Source organism: Ambystoma mexicanum, chromosome 3p (assembly GCF_040938575.1).
Source record: "Ambystoma mexicanum isolate Mex_15411 chromosome 3p, UKY_AmexF1_1, whole genome shotgun sequence".
NCBI classification, from domain to species: Eukaryota; Metazoa; Chordata; class Amphibia; order Caudata; family Ambystomatidae; genus Ambystoma; species Ambystoma mexicanum.
In genome coordinates this window covers 908989933-909014007 of record NC_090925.1, presented here as the reverse complement: position 1 = coordinate 909014007, position 24075 = coordinate 908989933, and the positions used below count along the sequence as shown (strand labels likewise).

General features: G+C 46.0%; 1 protein-coding gene across 1 annotated transcript in view; it reads left to right on the top strand.

Moving 5' to 3' along the window:
* LOC138581093 (uncharacterized) overlaps positions 1 to 24075 on the top strand; it is a 300534-nt gene that overhangs the window by 221707 nt on the left and 54752 nt on the right. Inside the window, exons 9-10 of the mRNA XM_069652168.1 lie at positions 5911 to 6003; positions 12515 to 12661. Of these exons, the coding sequence (XP_069508269.1) occupies positions 5911 to 6003; positions 12515 to 12646 (225 nt within the window). The 3' untranslated portion in view covers positions 12647 to 12661. The remainder of the gene's footprint in view (positions 1 to 5910; positions 6004 to 12514; positions 12662 to 24075) is intronic.

Here is a 24075-nt window from a genome sequence, read left to right as displayed (position 1 = left end):
GTAAGAAGATGGGCGCAATGGGCAAGAGAATAATCTATACAGCAACCTCCACCATCAAGGTGGCTAATGCCCTAGCCATTTTGTCCCGATATGACTGGGAACTATGGTACCAGCTGGGACCTATTCTAGACTTCCTGCCCGAGGACAAGAAGGTCGAGACACTGAACTGTTTCAGGATGGGGAGGTGGCCTCGGACCACGCCATTACAGTGGCAGTGGACATCATGGACATGGGATTCCGCCAGATGGGGGAAAAGCTTGTCCCTTCATCGACAAGGGTGGTTCAGGCGGAGGTGCTGGCTATGGCGTTCGATGGTGAAAACCTCTTTGGCAGTGCCGTCAACGAGTCTTTGCAAGCCATAAAGACTGACACAGAGATGGCACGCTCCCTGGGAACCCTGCAACATCTGCTGTCATCCTTTCTTTTGTCCAGAGGGAAGTCCAGCAGATCCTCCAAGGGATATACTACCCCGTACCGATAGCCTTCCTGCGCCTCCACTCAAGAAGCATACAGGGGTCGCTATCAGGCTTACAGCAGTGGAGGACAGCGTTGCTGCCGCCCACAGGGCAGGGCCCCTACCCCCAACATGCCTGAACTAGCCGTGGCCTCGGGCCCCCACTTATGCACCCCAGTGGGAGGACGGCTGATGAAGTTCGTCAGCGTGTGGAAGAAGATCACCACCGACAGATGGCTGCTGGACGCTCTCGAAAAGGGGCACACCTTGGAGTTCCAGCTCAGGTGTCCTCGTATCCCACCAGTGCCTCGACAGGAACACCGGCCACAGCATCTGCAAGAGATGCGTGCCATGTTACAGAAGGGGTGGATAGAACCCATTCTCCGGTACCTCCGGGGCTCCAGAGTATATTCCAGATATTTTCTGGTTTGAAAGAAAACAGGGGTTTGGAGGCCAAATTCTGGATCTGTGTCATCTCAAAAAGTACTTAAAGTCCCAGAAGTTCTGGATGGTCACGTTACAACACGTGCTCGGCCAGTTGGAGGAAGGGGATTTTTCTTTGCCTTTGGATCTGGAGGATGCCTACTTCCACATCCCCATTCAGAAGAAGCACTGCAAATGTCTATGATTTGTGGTTCAGGGGTGGCATTAGCAGTTCAAGGCTCTTCCCATCTGCCTAAAATCGGCTCTGAGGGTCTTTACAAAGTGCTTGACCCCAGTGGCAGTGCAGCTTCGTCTGCAGGGCAATCACATATACCCTTTCCTGGATGATTGGCTTGTTCGATCCCACTCCCACGCTTTGGCGAGCAAGCGCACATCAAGGACCGTACCTCTGTTGACTGAGTTGGGGTTCTCCATAAACTATCCAAAGTCCTGCTTGATGACATCTCAGAAAGCGCTGTTTCTAGGTCACCGGCTCAACACAGTAGCGTGTTTGGTGTCCCCCCTCAGAGGAGAGGTTGATAGCCATACAGTGGAAAGTACATCGCTTGTCATCGACGCAGACCGCCGCAGTGTCGGCCATCCAGTCGTTGCTGGGCATAATGTCCTCATACATCAGCTTTTTCCGCCTATGCAGACTACAGATAAGGCCTCTCCAGGAGTTTCTGAATGCGGGGTGGATGCACATTTCTGAATGTGAGTATCGGCACATTTGTGGACAAGATCTGTCTCAGAGAGGAATCCTGTCAGGTGATACAGTGGTGGGGTGTACGGCCACATTTCATCCAGGGGATTCGGTTTCAAGTTCCGCCTTACCAGGAGACTGTCACCGTGGACGCCTCTCTAGAAAGCTGGGGAGCCCACATCGGGCAGTTGCACGCCAAAGGCCTCTAGCAATCAGAAAAGGGCCTCCACATCAACGTCCTGGAACTTCGGAATGTACTCTGGGGCCCTCAGGTCTTTTCTGCTGTAGTTGAGGGGCAAGGTGGTGAGGATCTTCACTGACGACAACACCACCATGTTCTACATCCGGAAGCAAAGAGGGACCCACTCGCCGGCCCTCTCCAAGGAGGCCCAGGATCTGTGGCACTGGGCCATTCAGTAGGACATGTTCTTCGTCCCCTTTAACCAGGTGGTTGCCAAGAATACCATCGGGGACTCACTCAGCAGCAAGCTATGTTCTTACCACGAGTAGGAGGCTCACCAGGACCAGGTGGGCCTTCTGTTCTGCAAATGGGGCCAACCCCAGATTGATATCTTTGTGACAACAGCAAACTCCAAGTGCCAGAAGTTCGCCAGCAGGTTCCCTCAGCCGAGGAGCATGGGAGGCACGTTCTCGTTCCCACAGGAGGGACTATTCCTGCACACTTTACTATCGTTTCCAGTCCTGCTACGTGTGATGAACACACTCACAGTGCCACTGCAGGATGATATTCATCGCCCCAGCGTGGCCATGACAAATCTGGTACCCGGACCTGCTGCGTCTATCAGTGGCTCTATCCATCAGGCTGTCACTGCCCCAGGACCTTCTCACCAGAGAAGGAGGGGTGATTCTGCACCACGACCCAGAGTTGCTGAACCTGAGGGCATGGCTCCTGCAGCCCTAGAGTTTGGAAGTTATGCTTTACCTGCGGAATGTAAGGACATTCGTGCCAGAGCCTTGTCAATGTTGAAGTGCTACGGCCATAAGTGGAAGCAAGAACAGTGCAGTGCCGGGCTCAGAAGATTACCCCTTCTGCATGTCACAGCTCTGCAGCTTCTACCATACTTACTTTCCTTGGCCAAGGCTGGATTGGCTCACACCTCTATTAAGGTGCATCTCACCGCCATATCCAGTTACACCAGGTCTCTGGGTGGGCCTTCTCTTTGGTCGCACAGACTTGTCAAGGAGTTCCTCAAGGGGCTCAGCAGGACTTTCCCACCGGTGAAGGCTCCTGCCCCGGCTTGAGAGCTCAATGTACTCCTGACTAAGCTCATGGGGTTGCCTTTCTAAGCCTATGCATCAAGCACCGCTCAAGTTTCTCTCGTGGAAGGTGGACTTCCTCGTGGCTATCACCTCGGCCAGGCGGGTCAGGGAGATCCAGGCCCTGTCTTGCAAGCAGCCTTACTTGTCTTTCCACGCTTTAAGGGTGGTACTGTGTACACACCCAACCTTTTTAAGCCAAAGGAGCCATTGGAATTCCACCTCAATCCGGTCTTCTCAAATCCGTCGTTGCCAGCGGAGATGGCCTTGCATTCGCTGGAAGTTGCTTGTGCCATTTTCTGAAGACTTCTCAGTTGTTCATCAACTTTGGACCTGTAAATCACGGAAAGGCCTTGTCGTAGGCTTCCATCCCCAGGTTGCCCTCCGGCTTCATCATGCACTGTCATCGACTTGCTAACAGGCTGCTGTCAGGCCAGCAGTGAGCCCATTCCACCAGAGCCATCACAGAAGCAACAACAGCGTTTCTCTCTGATGTGCCCCTGCTCGACATTTGCAGGGCTGCTATGTGGAGGTCCACGCACACCTTCACGAGGTTCCACTGCATCGACAGGGATTCCAGGGAGGAGTCTTGAGTTGGCCAGTCGGGGCTACACAACCGGTTTGTTTGAGGTGAGTCTGTTCCAAAGGTGAGTATTTATTGCTTCCTTTGAGCCTTGCTACCTCCCGTGGTTGTGTATATGCACTGCTGTGTAATCGGTATTCATGAGCATATGAATCCATGCCAGACTCCAAGCTGGAGAAGGTTTAAGTTACTTACCTGTAACTATTGTTCTCCAGCATGGTTCTGGCATGGATTCACATGCAAACCCTCCCTCCATCCCTCTAAGGCTCTTCTTGGTTCATACTGCTACTTTGCATGCTTACAAAATCTGAAGATGGCCACTAGGGGTGTTTTTGTAAATATATTAGAAATTGTGATTATACATTTGGCTTTGTTCCTACTTTGTAAATTCCGCAAATTTTTACTTTCAAGTAATGCTACAATTGACTGGTTGATTCTAAGGTTCTTTGAAAATTGATTTGTCTGTAGTTGTATTATGTTTTGCTCAAATGTAATGTTCTGAAAATTGTAATGTCTGAAAGTTGATTAGTCTGTTTTTATATTATACATTGTAAAATTGTAATGTTCTATTTTTTGTAAATGTGTTAAAAGGTTTAATTAACCAAAACGACACAATAAAATAATAATTTTAAAATGGCAATGCGTTATTGCAATATTTGTTAATGAAAGTCTCTGAGCGACCCCTTAACATTTTAAGTAAAAAAAAAAAAAAAGTCTTGACATGTGAGCTAATTTGTATACATTTAATGCATAACCCATAGAGCTCTGAAATGGAAGTGAACTTCTAGTGGTGACTACTGGGTGGCGCTGCGCCTCGTGTGTCTCAAATGGCTTCATTTTCTAACATTTCAGGCACGGATTAGTCTTTTTAGAGCCTTTTTAAACTCCCCACTGGTCTTGGCTACATTTGAAAACCCCATAGAGGGAAGTTTGCAGTAATATAAGTCTCCAGTCCCTAAGGCTTCAGGTCCTCCTCCTGAAATGGTTTCTTGTTGTATGCGAAAGATGGGGTTTAGTAGTGGACACATCCACTCATAATAGAAGCTTTCCAGTGTATATGTTCGTGTCAGGTAATAGAAATCCGGCACCGTGTAGAGTATCGTTATGTTTGTGGCTCAAGAAATATTTTCAAGTGTATCAATATATATTTTCCAAAATTAAGGTTGTGATTGTCCTTCATTAAGAATATACTGCAGTGTTTGGTAAATTGTGTTTACTTTGCATAAACCGTAGCCAACACGTGTCTCGTGCCCACAACTCTTTCTCCTGTTAACTGTTACAGGACTAGTGACTCCAGTTAGTATAATCCCACAAGGTAAAACTTCATTAGGATACTAAGTGTAATTCCATTAAGGGCTGTGGATAAACGTATGCAATGTTAGGTATGTGGCTCCTATGTTTCAAGGCGCATGGTTTCGGCATCCAGGGTTGCGGACATCGGCCAAGATCTGTGAGCAAACAAATAGGCACATATACTCAATATCCTGATGAAATGTAACCTTGCGGTGGATTATACCAGCTGGAATCCACTACTTAAGCCCTCCGCCCCCTCTCTTTTACATTCATGCATACTCGGTCAGGGCGAGGGCAGCCTCAAAAGCTTTGCAGAGGAATGTCTCCATTGTTATCATGGAATCACTCGCCATTCCTGCTGTAAGCACTAGGCATTGGATTTTTCTTTCGTGCTTATGCCAGTTTGGCCAGCCATGGTGGAAAAGGTTTTTATGACTAGGTTATTTGCTGGATGTCATGCTGAGGCCTTTGCTACCATTATCTGTCCTTGTTAATGTTCCATTGCAAATAACTCAAGGGGTTGGGTAAGTTGTTTTAGTAAATGAATACTCATTTTAGTAACTCCGAAAATGCTAGACTTTTAGGCATATTATCCAGTCTCCATCACCCAACAACTCCATATTGGTCCTAATGTACATTAATGTTGGAGAAAAGGGGCATAAAATAAACATGGTAAAAGAAGTTGAATGGGTCATGTGAGGCCACAAACTGAGATTGAACTGAGCCATCTATTTTCATGATTCCAAATTTGAAGAGTGCTCTAAATCTGTTCTGGTGCCTTCCAGTGTTTTGAGATCCCATCATAATGATGAAAGGGCCATTCGGATTTAGAATTTGTTCAGGGTCACATCCTTCCAAAATTCCGATGTGATTTACAGATCCTCTGTAGCTACATGATATGATGTACAGCACGTACACTACAATTTCCATTATGAGGAGAGCATTGTTGCTACAACGAATCTTGGGAATCCCTTCCCTTGCTAGGTGCCAATCATTTGGCAAAAAGGGACCAATTCCTGACAGTGTCAAGGAAGTGCCAACCTAATGCTTCATTGAAATATAGTGCTGAGAAAATTCATTGGGCCCTCGCCAGCCTTGTGGAAGATTATAAAGCCCAGGGGACTTCCCTCTGAGAGTTTTACCTCATGATGTCTCTCTTTTTATATCCTTTCACAGATTTACAGCTGCCGCTGGTTGGATTCTGAACACATCCTGGCTGCTGGGAGCGAGGCCCACATGTGCCGTGTGGTAGATCGCACCACCCTTATGGTATGTGCACTGCTTCAAAACTATGTGATCTATTGCACAAGGCTCATACCATTAATTTACAGAAGAGGGGAGTTGCTTTTTACAGGGCTTGTGCTATTCAGTTAACCCGGATTTGTTTTTATTGTGTTTTGGTTAAAAGCAAACCTTTCACAATTAACATTACAAAATAAAAAAAGGATCAATATAAGGCCTAAAAATATGCCGGAGTCTGTCATAGACAAGGAATTGAAGGGGAGATCCAGAGGGTCTTTGCAGAACTCCTGGGGGCAAAAGACCAGAGGAGATTGAATAAGACTGGATCTTCAGAAACAGAAGAATGGCGAGGGGCCGAGGGACATCCTGACGGCTTTTTCGAGATATGCAGAGAAGGAGGAGGTTCTGCGGGCCGCAAGGGTGAAGGAGCCAGTGCTATATCAAGACTCGCCAATCTCTCTATTTCAGGACTTGGCGAGTAGCACATTACTTAAGAAAAGGCAGACGGGCCCAGTAGTGAGGGAGCTGGCCCACTGAGGAGATCGCTACAAATAGACCTTCCTCTTTGGTCTGGTCTTTGAGTGGGACGGTGCCCAAAATATATCACATCTACCCAGGAGGAGGATCGATCGACCTGCAGCTGGAAGCAAGTCAGGACCCCCAGGAAGATCCGCCTCAACTTGAGAATCTCCCTAGGCCCCAGCCCTGGGAATGGGCGATGGCAGGGGGAGGCCATTTTGCGGGGCCAAGAGCCGGGGGTGATGGAGGCTGGGGGTGTAGGCAACCGGAAGAAGAGAGAATATAAGGGAAAAGGTGCCTACAGTTAAAGGTGATTAAAGGGATGGTGGAATATGAGGGGAGGTGACTGGGCAGTGGGAGCACAGATGGACACTCCATCTTGGTTTCAGTAAGGGTGGGGTAAGCCCAGAGGGTGATGCAGTGAGGTGGGAGGGACAAGGGAATGGAGGGGTGCTTTCAGAATTTGAAGGGGGGATCGAGAGGGGGGACGAGGGAGAGAGGGATGGAGGGAGGGGGAGAGAGAGAGAGAGAAAGAGAGGGAAGGAGGGAAAGGGAGAAAGGACGGTTGGCACCTGAGGTTGGAGGCCAGGGGCCAGTGGTGGAGGGAAGAGGCCAGGCACTGGGAAGAGGGGCATTAGGAGCTTGACAGGAGGGGAGGAAGAGGGGGTGGCAGAGCATGGGGAAGGGGCAAAGGGGTGGCCATTTTCTGCAGGACAGGAAAAGGGCAGGAGGTAAGAAACACAGGTCCATTCAAATGGTCAACACATAACGTAAGAGGGCTCAACACCCTAGTAAGAGGAAAAGAGAAAATAAATGGACAGTTGGTATGATATGATAAAGCATTTATAATGCACCTCTACACAAGTGTTTCTAGGCGCTGCAAGACAAGGAGGGGAAACATAGGGAGAACAAAACAATGATCTTACTAGGCCCTGTGTCATTCAGATCGCACAAGTGCGTGAAAGTGCCGGGGGGCTGCAGGTAACTCAAAAGTGCAGCCAACGAGTGGCTCAAAGTGCAGAGAGAAGGGACTGTAGGGTTGCAGATACAGATCACAAGTGCTAGGGGAGCCGAGAGGTAGTGCAAGATACAACTGTACATGCAGGAGCCGGGCCCAAGTCCATAGGGTAGCCAGGAGACCAGTGCGTTGAGCCGGGCCTTATAAAGAAGTCAGGCCCGGACGTACTCACGATCCAGTAGACTCATCTCCTCAAGAAAGATCAAGCAAAATTTAAGTCGCATGGCTTTTCCCGGATCTTTAATGCTTCCAGCTCAACCAAGAAATTTGAGGTGGAACTGGCTATTATGAATGGGATGGATTTAAGGGTAAAGGAAGTTAGGGCGGACAAGGGAGGCAGATTTATTATAGTGGTGGGGGACTACATGGGCGTTACTTAGACGTTGGCCTCAATATACATGCCTAATTCAGGGCAGGCGGTCTTCTAGTGGGAACTCTTGAACACACTGGAGGGGGTCGCGAAAGGGCACATAATCTTTCTAGGTGACTTTAATCTAGCTTGGTCCTAAGAATTAGATAGGAACATAGGAACTCGGGAGGGAGCTCAGATGGAGGGTGGGAGGAGGTTGTTTCTCCCATGCTGCAGGAAAGGTTTGGGGCCCTGAGACTATGGAACTTCTAGAGAGGGGTGAAGGGGAATAGAGAGGGCTACACCTTGTGCGCTAAAAACATTTATTTTCTAGACTAGTAGCTGAATGCCCTGGTTTAGTATCCTAGCGCCATGGTGCCTTTGTGGTGTATGTGCGCTCTATAAATAAACACAACCTTTATTTCCAGTGTGCACAGCACTCAATCCTGCATCGATTACGTATGGGTGTTGGTTCCGCTGCTGGGTACAGTGGAGAATATTGAGGTGGGGGCTCCTCGGAATAGCCGATCATGCAGTGGTAACAATGAAGCTGCGTCTAACAGGACGCAAGGCAGAGATCTGGGGAGGGAATGAAGAGAGTTGCTGCGGGCTGCAATAATCAGGGACAAGATGGAGGATAAGATTAAGGGATTTTTTGAGCTAAATGATGCCTTGGACAAAGGGGAAAGTATCCGATGGGACACGTTCAAAGCCACAGTAAGGGAGAATTTATAGCTGCAAACACGCAGAGTGAAAGGCAAATGAGGCTACTTGAGTCCCAGTTGGAGATGGAGGTGGAGGAAACTACGGGGCAGGTGGCTACAGTTCCCACCAAAAGGTTGATGAGGGTATAGCGGCAGGCGGAGGATCGGCTCAACTTCCTCAGGACTAAGAGGGCAGAGGGTCATTACTGTTTGTCCTCCAGCGGTATTACACAAAGGCAAACAAGGCAGGCTTGCTCTTAGTGCGGCAACTGAGTGCCGTCCTAAGCGATAGCCAGGGGCTCCGTCACTACCACACAGAAGAAATCCAGGAATGCTTTTCCAGCTGCTATCAAGAGCTGTACTCCTCCCAGAACCCATTGAGCTAATTGCAGACCAACTTTCTGAATAGAGGAGGCAAAAATAACGCTTATTCCCAAGCCCAATAAAGATCATACTAAGTGCACATCATATAGACCAATAGTGCTGATAAATGTGGATGCTAAAATATATACTAAAATCCTGACCAACAGGCTGGAGAAACTCTTCCTGAATCTGATCCACTCGGATCAGTTGGGGTTTGTACACGGGCAGCAGAAGTTGGACAATATCTGACGCGTGGCATATCCAGTGGAGAAGGCCCATAAGACGTCTACCTCCTTGGTCCTCCTCTCCCTCGATGGCGCAAAGGCTTTTGACCGAGTGGAGTGGGTCTTCTTATTTAAAGTAATAGAACAGATGGGGCTAGGTGGAAACATCTTGCGAATCGTCAAGGCTAACACACCGTTGGGGTGCCTCCTGGTTAATGGATCGCTATTCCGTAGCATCCAGCTAAGTAGAGGGACCAAGCAGGCTGCTCACTTCCCCCCTGCTGTATGCAATTTACCTGGAGCATCTGCTGCATTCCCCACAGGAGTCAGGTGGGGTACATGGAATACCGTTCGGGGGCACCCAGAATAAAGTTGTGGCCTTTGCAGATGGACCTGCATCTCTCGCTATCGAAGCCGGGGGATCGATGAGATCATTTATGGAGATCTTTATGAATTTTGGGATGGTCTCAGGCCTTAAAATCAATATAGATGATTCAGAGCTGTTAATCTCACAGTGAGGGGGAGGGAGGTGGCAGATCTCAAAGGGTCCTTACTTTACAAATATAGCCTGGCGGGAATCAAGTACCTGGGAATTCGGATCAACCCACTACTGCCCAGCTGGTATGCACCTAATTACACACCCATGCAGGATTTCATGGATGATGATGATGATGATAATGATGATAGTTTATTCATATATCACCTATACACAATGTGTTTCAAAGCGCTTCAAGGCAAGGGAGGGAACAAGGGAAAATACAATGACATTCTTACAGGCCATGAACAGTAAGGATGCATACCCAAGGATGGGTAGAATAGCAGCAGTCAAGATGGTGATGATCCCCCGCCTGCCATACCTCTTCTGGGCCAGCGGTACCAAATAGTTTCTTTGGAGAACTGGGGAAGATGACGGGGAGCTTCATATGGGGGGGAAAGAGGCTGAGGGTTAATCGTGCGCTGCTGATGTCCCCTAGAAAGGTGGGGAGGGATGGTGCTCCCTAACCTCCAATTGTACTATGAGGCATCACAAATGCGGATCATTCGTGAATCGTTCTCAGGACACAAGGGGAAACAGTGGGTGGTAATGGACCGGGCAGTGGTGAGGCACGTTCTGAAGGAGGTATTGTGGCTCCCAAGCCAGCACAGGCCAAGGCATATGTACCTGAGAGCTATAACGAAGTTGGTAGCTGATAGATTGGACAAACTGATAGGGAAGTGTGGGATCACGACCACCCCATCCCCATTCACTCCTATTTTCGACAACCCGGTCTTCACAAGGGGCATGTAACAGGGGTCGTTTACTCCATGGCCAGGAAGGGGGATGCCTTAAACTGTGAGATATGTTTCAGGGCCCATCCATCAGATCTTTCAAAGAGTGCAAGCAGTGCTTTGGGGTGGGTGAAAAAGAAAGGATGCAGTATTTTCAATTACCGCACTGGCTCCACAAACCCAAAGATCAAAGCAGTGGCCATACATCAGTTCACTGCCTTCTAAAGGTTCATCCTGACGCACGACGATTGGTACAAACTGTTATTTAGGCGACACTAAACCCTAACTCGCCTTCATAAGGTTTATCCTGAGGCCTTGCAGACCTGCAGGAGAGGGTGCAGGGAGGAGGGCACCTTGTCTCATGTTTGGTGAAGATGCCCCAAAATCGAGCCATTCTGGAGGGAGGTGCGAGAGTCACAGGTATAGGTCTTTGGGGAAGAGGCAAGGGCACCCCCGGAGGAAGAGCTATTGGGTCTGGGCGGGGAGGCCAGAGATGGGGGTGACTCCAGGGTAAGGGTGAAGGCATGGGTGGTGCTCACATTGGCGGTGATGCTGCTCATAGCACAGCAGTTGATGGGGGGGGGTTAATCAGGGCTGGCTCTGCAAGTTTTGGGACTTTGTGGCGCTGGAGAGGGCAACGTACGCAATGAACAATATCCTACCATGCTTAAAACTGTTGGACCTATTTTGACTGATATGCTACAACCAGGGCTCCCAAAAGTTTGCTGTTTTTATGGGCCAAACTTTGGGGAGGGTTTGAAGTCTGCTGTTTTTCGCTGTTGAAAATGAATAAATAGAATTTGAGAAAAGATAATTGATACAATTGTTGGAGATATTTTACTGCAACGTCCAGAAGCGCAATGGGTCGGTAGTTAAGGATACACTCTATCCCATTTTGTTAAAGATAGAGGACATACAATGTTTTCCAGGAACTAGGAATGGTTCCTGTCTGTAAGCTTTGTTTAAACAAGATAAGTAGGTCGTTTGCCCATAGCAACAGGGCACCTTTCAGTGTTGAATTTGCCAGTTGTATGAAGCTCAAAACGACATCATAGTCCAGTTGCCACTTTCCCGTATTCAAGTCTATGGGGTAGCGCCCTCCAGTAACTGGTGGAGCATAAATGGCTGTAATATTGGAGCCAAAGGTCAAAACAACAACCACGCACGGTGATCACTTACCCCGGAATGTATCATTTTTACCCTAATCCAGTAATTAAACCAGGGCCAGGATGTAAATACATAAACCAACGTTGAGGAAGAGTGCTGCTATGCCAGGCAGTGCCTGCAGGCACATCACCCACCACCGGAGCCATTGAGCCTAGACAAACCCACCATAGTTATTAGTTGTTTGTTACATGGCCTGTAGCGTCCGTGATGCTAGTGGGAGGAGTCTACTGTTCTGCAGTATTCACCATTCAGTTACACTTGGCAGGTGTCTGCTCACACAGCCTGTATCGTTCAGTTACCCCACACTGGCGTCAGCCCATACACAACTTGCCATTGGTTTACACTAGAGCGCTGTAGTCAGGACACCATGGCATGCAACTGAGCTTGGTGAAACGTGTTCTGTGTTCTCTGCCGGCAGTAAACATATATTTCGCATAACTTGCCTGCCGTGAGAATGTTTTCTGTCTACTCGGCTGGTGGTTATGAGTTTTGTGTACGTTGCTGATGGTAAACATGTGCTCCGTGAACTTTGCTGATAAAGAACATGTGCTGTGTGCACCCTGATGGCAAAGCATATGTGATGTGCGTGCTCCGGGTGGTAATTAACAAATGCCATGTGTTCTCGGCTCTGCCGGTGGTGACTATGCTGCCTGTGCCTTGATGATACTCTTCTGATGGGGACCACTTGTTCTGCAGACGCTGCTATTTGTGAGGCCTGTGTTCTCTTCACTCAGCAATGACCACGTGCGTTATGTGCTCTGATTTCAGTTAACATGTGCTCTGTGACCTTTACCGATGGTGAACATTTGTTCCGCAAACACTGCTCAGAGTTATGAAAGGAGTTCCTGTTTACAGGGTCTGTATTGTGCCATGTCTCAGCCCCCAACGTTCCTCTCACCCTTGTTCTCTCTCTCTCTCTCCACAGACCACGGGCTGCCTGGTGGATCTGCCCGGAGGGGTGTACAGCACGGACGTGACCACAGCAGGACCCTCTGGCCTCCTTATAGCCGTCACCTCGCGTTCCAGTGTGTTCTTGCTACAAAAGCCAAGCAAGTGACTTCCCCTCCGACAGGTACAGGCCTCTTTAACATTGATTGTTTTTAACCCGGATGTGCTCCCGGGAATGGCTTCCTCCTGCACTGGGCTTGCTCCTTGGATGCGTGTTTCTACCCCGTATTATAAGTGCCCTTGACATGGACCTGCCTCAGGATAGAGATGTTAACACCTTTGCGAGCTTGCTGAGCCTAGAAACCCAATCTACTTCTCACTGGTGGCACCAAATGAGGCAGCAGCATGTCTGGGAGCGTTTGGGGGTTCATGCAGAAGCAGTGTAAACTAGCAATTCGGGTTGTTCTGCCTTTTGTGGGGTGGCTTTGTGGGGTGGTACAGAGCTGATTGGCATATGTTCTTTCCCCGTCTTAAATGGCATGGTGGGCTGAAAATAGATGGTTTGCACTGCCCAGAACAATACCAAATCTTAGGATTCATTCAAAACCTCACCATCACTGTTCAGTGTATATCTTCCCGAATTATTTAGCAACATTCCTTAAAATTGCTCATGTTGTATGCTTAAAGGGTCCTTTTCAGGTGGCATGTCACAGAGTAGATTTCATGGGATTGATGGGGAGATATCTGCGGAATGCTGAAGGAGATGTAAAGAGAAAGGTACGATCAGACATCTGTGGTGGTCATACACTGTGTCTCAAACATATTGCAAAGAAGTTTGCTTTCTTAAGAAAAGATATGACAAATGTACATCTCCAATGGACCCTAAAGCAGTGATCCTAGGAGACACAGACGCTGCTCGAGTGAACCCGGCACAATTGTGGAAGTACCCAACAGGCCCAATTCTAGCCCAATGGTGGGTCAGGATCTGGAGCTCCTCTTGGAGAATAGAGAACGGACGACAGCACAGAGCGCCGAACAACGGAATATCCCAATAGGGAACGAGAAATGTACTCACAACCAAGCAATATATACTAAGTGGCTAATAGCACAGAAGATGAACTGCTTAATGGTGACGTTTTTTCTTGAATAAACAGAACCGCAGAACAGTGGATGATACTCATCGGAGCAAGGACCACAGAAATGTTAATCTATGAACCAATACTCAAGACAAAGCAACAGATCACCAAAGGATTAATGAGAAGAAATATATTTCTGTTTAACTAAAGAATGGAATGTACCTTTGAATCAAACTGAATGTGCTAAACCAAAGTACTAAGTGCCTTGACAAAGCCCAAGAAGGGGCGAAACACAAGCGCGTGCCTCCTAGGGGAGTTATGTTGGCACAAGTTCAATATGTATGTAAAAACACAGATCTCACTGATGTATATACCCTGTAATAATTGAATTAAAATACGCTACATGTTACTCACTTAACAGTCTGCAGTAGTAATTTATTGCGAAAAGTGAATTATACGATTAACGTATAGATGAATGCGCAAACTGCTACCATATCTGTATCTCAAATAACCGATCAGCAGGTGGATGTTGATCTATACGTAGCCATGCAGCCACTGGCCACAACATGCCTTGGTTGAGTCAGAAAGCTGATAAAAGACTATAAAAGACAAAAAGCAATATACAAGGGGGTAGAGCGCACAAACTAGTTTTATTCACCCAATCCAAACTATTGTTTGTTGTAACAGGTCTTTTAGCAACGTCGGTTTGAAAACACCATCTCAAGGCTCATGTGCTGGGCTTAAAAAATGGATCCAGTAAGGTGCATGACCCTGGTTGCACCACTTCTCCTGGACTTAGTCTCACCCTTAGAGGGGTGTGTCCCCGATGCATACAAGCTGTGATGTATTTCGGCACCATGCTGCTGCCTGCATGGCAGGCTTAATTTGGCCACAGTCAAAATGACTGTTGTCCGCATCCATGTAACTGTGTAATTTATTGTGTGCAGTGTTGTGTTTGTCCTCATTTTATTTTATACTCCTGGCATGGGATGTTGTGACTTAAGACCCTGCTGGGCTCGATCAAAGTCACGTGTACAGTGACACGTCGTGGACGTGTCACTGTGTTAATAAAAGGCACGCACGGCCACCCGTGCGCCAGTCTATACCAACTGGAGAAAAAAAAAAAGAAAACACCATCTGATTCTGGAATGCAGGACAAACAAATGGTGGTTGTGTTTTGCTAACTGAAGTAAACTTTTGTTTTTGCAGCAGTTGCACAATTGCTATTATTTGTATGGTGCATACATTTGTTCATATTGTCTTAACTAGCAATACGCCTTTAATTGAGAAGCTGCAGATGAGGATTATTTTGACTGTGAAAATAAAACGGGCAATGCTTTCATTATTTTTAATACACACAGTGAGATACCTACCTAAAGAATATGTCGTGCTGTGACCGCAGGTTCCAAGTTTGCCCTGTCTGCCCCATACCCAATCCATGTCCTGATAAAGTGTCTCGACGGCAGGATTGCCTTATCGTGCAATTGAAGCCAAGCCTATTTACTGGGAAGACCTTGAGGTAGTGAGAGGAACCAATTTCACAAGTCTTAAAATATTAACAAAATCAACAGGGGTGAAACAAGTGCAGGCCTCGTTAACATACCCACAGCAAGTGAACAAATGTTAAAGGGGTAGTTCTGTCCGAAATGGTATTGGCCCAATTGATTGGGCATGTATTTTAAAGCATACATTGATTGTTCTTAAAAAAAATGTCCAATGCAACTTACCCGAGTTTTTCTCACTTTAACACATACATAAACGATGGGTCAGGTACCGCCATCTTGCGCTAACCTTATCCGTTGATCCATCGCCCTAAGTTCAAGTGCCCTCGTCGCACTAATTCAGATAACCCACCCCTAACACTGATATCACCAGACGCTCACAATGAGCTCCACCTATTTTAATGACGGTAGTGGGCAGCGTAGCCAAACGTACCCTGTCATCACAAATGTCATAACGTTATCTAGCACAGAACCAGGAACATAAACGCACACATCCAAAACAGACATTCTTCACAGAAAGTTATTATCTTCCATCACAGATTTCTGATTGAGGGACGTGGCGTTCCATTACAGAAAAGAAATGAGTGGTTTAAACACTTTCAAATCTGCGCGTTTTCAGAATCTATAGGCTGGCAAGTTGCTCCTTATTAATGCAACTGCAAAAGGACAGATTGGTGTCTGGCCATCATCACAAATAATGGTTATCACAGATGCGTTGTTGATGATTATTTTCCAGTTACGGTTAAAGAAGGTGTTAACCAGTAATCTGTACCAATGACAGATGCACATCGGTATAATATAACTGTGGAAAATAGAGAATGCAAAAATATATTTCAGTACTCAACTTCTAAATGTATATACACAGTACGTATCTATGTTAACTACCAATTTAAGTTACAATTAACATGTACGATGTCTATTATTTGCGTCAAATTGAACATTCATTTGTCACATCGTAAATCATGTAGCATACAGCACACTTGCCATTGTAAACTTGCATAAATATTATTTAAAACTTCTCCTGTATTGTGTCTTGTGTTTCCATTCTCCCTATGTTACGGATGACCAACCGCATTACCGGTCGAAAGAGAGATCTCAGTAATAGAAACGTAACATTCCTACATAAGCTTTCAATAAAGTGAATACTATCACTTCTTTGTGGATATTTGACATATTTTGACCTTCAAATTGTTAGTGCCATGGATTCAAGGACACATAACAATGCAACCTTTCATCCAGCGTGTCAGAGGGAGTTTTGTTTTGGGAACACATGCCACAAAATTTAACAATATTAATGGCAAGCTGTGCAGTGAAAAACAACGAGATGACCCTGGGCGAGGTGCAGATAGGCTCGGAATTCCCTATACTTCAATAGGGCAATGCCAGAAAGAAATGAATAGTGTGGGGGCAGTTTTTTGGCCCAAAGTGGCCCGCTTCTTTTCTGAAATAAACAGAATTTGAATACAAAAGCGGTGAGTTAATATATAGAGATGGCATGAATGGACCGGGAAGGGATGGGGAGAAGGGGTGATTTCGCACTAGGCTAGGTGGACTGTTGCAGCCAGGGCAACACATGCAATGAGCAACAATAAAAAGAAAAAAAGTTTACATCACTAAAATTCCAACATGCCTCGAATGAGTGCAGTTTTGAAAGGCTTACTGGCTTCTTTGTATATCTATTCCAGCAATCATATTGTTTTCTGCATTGATGCATGCAAGCCTACTTGTCCTCCACATGTGGGCCTCCACAGTAAGATGTAAATGTGCAAAGGCCACATGCGCATGTTCATAGTGCACATTAGCAAGACATATTCCTTTGCTTGTTATTTCAATGTTGGCTAACACTGTGGCACATAAACCTTTGGTCTATTGCTATCTGCAGCAACTTAACATGATTCCTACTTTCCAAAGAGGTTAGATTTAATTTATTTGATTTATTTATTGGTTATTCATAAAGCACCTGTACAAAAAAAGGCACCACAAGACGAAAAATGGTGGAGGGGCATGGAAGAAAAAAACAATAACGGTGCTTCTAGGCCTTCTGACATTCGGATTATGCAAGAGCAATAACGAGAAGTGCAGGGGGTGAGAGTGGGGGGGGGTTTGAGTTGAGGGAGGGAGGTGCAGGACTAGAGGAGGTATACAAGGGCAGGGGGAGAAGGAGAAGGGGAAGAAGAGGGACAATGGGCCTCAGAAAGTGCTAAGGGGAGGCCAGGTGGGCAAGTGCCAGAGGAAACAGGGAGTGACGACCACATGCGGAGCGCGCGTACGACGGTGATCCAGGCTCTGTAGGGATGCAACCCCCACCAGGCTTGTCAGGGTAAAGGGGCCCAGAAGGGCAGGTGCAGGTTGTGGGGGGGCAGGAAGACAGGGTGCTGGGGTATACTGGGTGAGGAGGGCCTGGTGCCCTGTGGTGCTCAGAAGGGACCAGGCAGCTAGTCTATGCTACAGAGGTGGGCATTAGCTGGGGGGAGGGAATGAAGAAAAGATGGGTCTTGAGAATCTTTCAGAACCTAAGTAGATCAGGCAGAAGCTTGAGCGGGGCAGGGAGGCCATTAGAGAGGGATGCTCCTGCAGAGGAAAGAGATATACCCCCACACTCTCTGCTTGGAATAACCTCTGATCTGCAGAGAATTGAAGCTAGGTGACTGAAGGTCTGTAATGGGGGGGTATTTAGGAAAAGAGTTGGATGATGTTGAGGGTCTTGAACTTGATCCTCGCATCCACCGGGAGCCAGTGGAGATATTCTTGGGCTTGATCGATGCGGTCCCTGGGCTTGAGGCCAAGGATAAATCTTGCAGTCCTATTCTGGATTAGTTGAAGGGGGTGCAGGGACGATTTAGGCAGATTGAGGAAGAGGATGTTGCAGTAGTCCAGCCTGGAGAGGACCGAGCTCTGGAGACATTGAGTTTCTGTATGTCTGCTGCTCCGATTTTCTGCTTAGATTCCTCAACTATTGTGAGTTCGTTACAAACAGGGCTCGAAATTAGGATTGGATACGCAGGAATTAGAAGCAGTGCCTGGGTATCCAGTAGTAAGCGATCACCAGGAGCTACACCTGTGGGACAAGGAGCTAGTTTATAGCGTTACATTAGTTCACCTGGGGGGCAAAAGTAGCTTTTGGTAACTGTTGGTTTTAAGCTCACCAGACTCTTCTACATTTAATTTGATTTGAGTCACATACTTGAAATAATCAGACTGACATATATTGTTCTAATATAAATCCATTTTATTGATGGTAATACACAAATCAAAGAAAAATAGAAATGTTAAAGCCTATCTAGTGACAGTACTTTACAAAGAGTAATTAATTAAAAATAAATTATTCAACAATTACATCTCAAGTCACATACTATTCCATTTATTGTACACTGAAAACAGTTTCCAAACACTGTGCAAAAGCTTGAAACTGGTTTTGTTAAACATTGTGAGGAGAGCCACAGATCATTTGAATATTGAAGTCAACCTTTCAACAACTTCAGGATTGGGAGGGCAAACCTCTTTTGCAATGTTCCGTAGCATAAACTGGGCCCTGGAAACAAAAGTTGGATCAATTCCATGCGTTTGCATGACCAGCACATTTAATGTCAGTTCTTTCACAAATTCAAAATCCATCTGCTGGAAGATTGGCTTTGCTTCTCACTGTTTGCTTCTTTTGGTAAACTCTTTGCTGTAACGAGGCATCCCAAAAATTCCTCCAGTTTTTGCTTGTTCCCTTCCAATGTTCTTGTTGTATGAAAGTACAGCCAGTCTTGGTCTGACCTATATACCGTCTATGCCAAAATGAAACATTTTAGGCCTGTACTTTAGGCACGTATTATGGAACAGCTCCAAATCTCCAGTCTGGCAGAACCTAATCCCCTCATGTTTCTTGAAAGTGTTTTGTCATACACAATCGTCTCAAGTGCTGTGTGAGAAAGGGAGCCTGGAACCAACCACCCTTTCTTACACTCCATGCTCAATGGTCCATGAGTGTATGTTAGAACAGTGGTGCATCAATGAACAAGCAGAATAGCTACAGATCCATCAAACATTTTTGAGCTCCACCAACGATGGTAGTAGATAGACTGTGACTCATTTTAAAAGTTTTCTGTAGCCTTTTTTGCGACGGGCCATACATCATATTGATGCTTTATGTCTGGGAACTGCTCTCGCATGTCCTGGACTATTGAAACATGCCTGTCAGTGGCTATAAAGCCTGTTTGTATTCCTCTGGATTGCAGAAGTTAAATAAAACCATATTTTTCCATGGCAACAAAAGATGTAGATTCAGATACTTGCACGACGATTGAACTCACTATGGTTTTGGTTTCCATTTCTTGGAAGTGGTAAGTGCAGTATTTAGCAGAAAACTATGGACTGTCACGCTGTCCATCACCAGCAAGCCAGAGCCTTTTTCCAGCAAGAACATTGTCCATTGACATCTGTTTGAGTGTTCATGCATGGTTAATAGCGAGGAACAAGAAATCCTTCCGATATTTGCAGTACTGGGTTTTTAAAGGTACTTGAGACCCACAAAGTTAGAAAAACTTGAAATTGTACTGTAAGTTGATCTGCTAAACAACAAAGCAGATGAACAAAGTACATTTCCAGCAGGCACTTTTCCAAGTATAGGTTGAGCAGACCATGAAAATTAGTTATGGTGTGTACACAGCTACCCTTGATCTTCAGGTTAGTGCCTTTGACGATTCAAATAAACTTCACCAATGGCTCCCCACAAATCCTCCTACGCAATGAATGATCACATTTAATCATGTGCATAATCACGATTAGACAGCAGTTGAATATAATGTATTTTGGTTCCTTTAATAGCCAATCATCCTGAAGTATATTGGTTTGCGATTCCATGGTGGTGGATAAGTCCTCAACACTAGGAAGAGTGAATCAGTAGCGAAGATGCTTCGGTTATTTCTGTGTGTGATATTTCTGATTTGTCCACATGTCTGTTTCTTAGATCGCATTTTTTTAGAGGGTGTGCATTGTTTGAGTGTTTCTGCAAGCAATTCTGAAACATCTTTTGTGTTGCCTGTTCCTTCTGGGTGACGTGTGCAATAACAATGATCCAGGGTTACTTTCAATGGGTCACGGCTGACATTCAATTCAAATTTGGGCCACTGGACATCTGCATCTCGACACTGAATCTTGCGAGGACAATGGTGAGCCTCAAAATGTAGCTGCTCCCAAGTGACAACGGTTTGGCAAGCAACATCGTTAGTTTGTGTAGTTGTCTGAGTCTTTATGCTCCTCTTCTTCCTAGGCCTCTAATCGACGAGAAAAAAAAATGCTTATTTTATAGCGCACATACAGAATATATGAATTACAACATGGAAATGTAATATCAATGAAATAACTGACGGAAAGATTTTTAAAAATAAATACTTTTTTTTGTCATGTACCCTTTTTTCAGAATGTTCCTTGAAACAGTCAAATTGGATTTGCAGACCACCAGACCAAGCTGAAAAACAGCAATTTGAAATTGTATAAACCTTGAAACTTGTTCTTCCACTTAAAGAATCATGTATACATATATAACAAAATGTCACTATGGAAACCATTAGAACATATTAAATATTACATCACAGTTAAAATGAATGATAACTGATATTTTTCAATATTAGAGTATCTCTAAAGTAGGGATACACAAAGTAATCTAAAGTTCAAAATGTACAAACCACAGTACATTGTGTCATGAAGGAAACTTGTGTAATAAAATATCAATGGAAATATTCCCCAAAAACTGAAAACCATTCATTATGTCACCTGTTTCAATATATTGAGTGGTCATTTAGAAGACCTATTATACAGGCACATTTAGAAATTCAGCGTCCACTACTCACCTGGGTCAGCGTATGCTGAAATTCAGGTGGAACTGCATTGGGAAGTAGTTTGCGAAGGAGTCTGCGGTGACGTTTTTTAGTGTACTATGATTGTTCATACATATCTTTTGAGAAGTGCATGCTGCAGACGTGGAATCTATTTTCCCTCACGTCATCCAAGATATCCTTGGCTCTGCTTTCAATTTCGCACATTGGAAATCCGCAGCTCAAGCGACATTTTTGTATTAAATAGAAATCCTTTGGAAATACATCCAGGACTGTACTCTGACTTTTAGAATGGCTGTTATTGGTGCAACTCAAAATGATGCAAGAAGACATTGTTGGATTGTCCCCATGACCTGTTAAAGAAATATAAATGAATATTACTATTAAAGTATCACAGTGAGTAAATCAAGCATCATATTCCTTTGATAATGAAAAGAAATGTACTATATAAAAAAATGGCAGCTTAAGCAATCCTGCATTGAAAACATACACTACGAAAGATTACATTTGGAAACAATACTCTATAATGCTATGTCCTAATTACAGAGATCAAAATGCGGAGAACGGTTGATAATGGTGAATGTAATTAAAATGAGAATAGTTTGTACATTGAGTATAAGGCAATAGAAAGTGGCCTAGCAGAGAACGTTGACACTACTGTAAACAATATTAAAAGTTGACTAACCATTAATTAGAAGAACAGATGAGCCGACTCCGCAAGCAAGGTAAAAAGTGGAGAGCTGGCCATATCCACTTGTGTACGAGTGCAATATAAATAAAATATAATTTCATTTCCCCCGTTGTCGATCTCACAGATGGTTTCTTGTTAACCCCCACAGTGTTTTATAAAGGATTACAGAAGTGGGTGTGTATGTGAATGTCTGACATGTCCGTTCACACTCACCAGGCCTTTCTGGAGGATAGCTCAGTGGCAAGGTGCACACCTTGGAAGAAAGAGGACACGGAACAACACAGGTTCGATCCCCGGGTCTGCGCTTAGAAATATCTATGACAATGTTTGACCTCCTCTATCCCGCCAGTGCAGCCCCCTTGCGAGTGCATGCCCACATGTGCAAACTATCATTAATAGCAGAGTGGGATGGATGTGGATGAGGCGAGTACGATAGACCCGGAACACAAAGGACACAGACATATGTTGATTGCAGGGACGGGTCTTCAAAGGGGAGTCTGGAGACAACGGGTTTGCCGTGGCCATGTGTATAAGGGTCCCCATGCTAAAGAAACCTTTGCGGTGTACATGGTATTCAGCACCTTGAGCGTAACCATCCTCTCAGCCCCCTTGCAAGCACACGCCCACAGGTGCGAACCGTCATTTATAGCGGAGGGAGGATGGATGTGAATGAGGGGAGTGCGATGGACCTGGAACACAGTCAAAGGATACAGAAATATGTTGATTGCAGGGACGGGGTCTTCAAAGGGGAGTCTGGTGACAACGCGTCTGGGTGGCCATATGGATAAGGGTCCCCATGGGAAAGAACCCTTTGTGGTGTACATGGTATTCAGCACCTTGAGCGTTCCTATCCTCCCAGCCCCCTTGCGAGCGCACACCCACAGTTGCGAACTGTCATTAATAGCGGAGGGGGGACAGAGACGTAATTTCACCAAAATGCCAGGGTTCGCGGAAGTGACATCACACAACCCTTAACCTCTGATGACATCACCGGAAGTGGTGCCATTTAGCTCCGCCCCCGAGTGACATCACGGGAAGTGATGGCACACAACCTTTCACTCCTGGACAAAACAGGAAGTGGCATCACATTGCATTGTTCCAGTACACTAATAAAAATATGGTTACGAGATCACTGTGATAAGATATACATTTCATACAAGAATGGATCACCATATGTAGCATTAATATGTTAATGTTAAAGGACATTTGTACCGCGCACTATCACCACCGGAGTGGTACCCTGGCGCTCTGGTGGTTCTGAAAGAGACGGGGAGGTTGAGTTAGTGGGAGGAAGCAGGAAAAGTGCAAGAGAGCAGTGATGTGCTGTTGGCAGCCTCAGCCCGGTGGGTCCGTTGGCTGGGCCTGGGGTGTTTGCGGCCAGTAGTCGTCGTGTACTGTTGTGCAAGACTTTGTGTGTTTTTGTTTTGTTTTTATAGTGTAGTGAAGTTTGTGCGGTTTGTTGTGCTGTAGGTTTGTTGTGTTTGGTTTGGAGTTTGAGAGATGTATGCAGAAAGGGAAATTGTTAGTAGGGTTGGTTAGTTTGCGTCTCTATCCCGAGTTGAGGCGCTCGGCTTGCGTGGTCTCCCCTGATGCGGCTCTGTCCAGATCTGGGTCTGACTGGCATATAGGTTCCTTACTCCTCTGCCCCCCACCTCTAACATGCTCTCTCATAACTCCCCTTATCCTCCCTTCATACTCCTGTGGTCAGTGCACCTGCCAGTGTCAGCCTCTCAGGTGGTGTGTTGATTGCCAATATCTCGACAATTCCCTACCACTGTAGTACCTGGCGGTAACTAAGGGCGGGCGAAGTGTTGGTGGGATTGTCTGGGGTAGTTGACTCAGTCTCCGTGTGCACCGCCTGTGTTCCAGTCTATCCGGTGTCACCCGTCCAGGTGCCGTGTGAGTTACCCTCTCGGGTCGGGGATGTCCGTCTCCTTTCCGGTTTAGTCATCCTTTTTCCGATTTTGGTTTCCAGATTTAGTCTATGGTGTTGAAGAGCCAGGTTTTTAGTGATTTCCTGAATTTTAGGTGATCTTCAGTGTTTATTTCTTTTGGGATGTTGCTCCAGGTTTTTGCAGCTAGGTGGTAGAAGGAGGTGCCTCCAAGTTTTTTTTATATCAGTGTGTATAGCACCAACAACCGTAAGGCAATCAAGTACTGTCAACCGGCCGGTGACAAACTGTTGCTGCTGGAACGGAAAACACTGTAGGAACAACCAATGCAATGAAGGACATATTCAGGGCATGGCAGGTGTATGCAGGGACGTTTAGCACAAGAGTGGCACACTACAGTAGCAGTGCAGGTGCAGACAAGGAATAGGGGTGCAATGAAGGGCAGATTCAGGCCATGGCAGGTGTATGCAGGGACGTTTAGCTCAAGAGTGGTGCACTACAATGAAGGTACAAAACAAGGAATGGGGGTGAAATGAAGGGCAGATTCAGGCCATGGCAGGCATACGTACACATTTAGCACGAGAGTGGTGCAGTGCAGATGTGGTACAAGGGAGT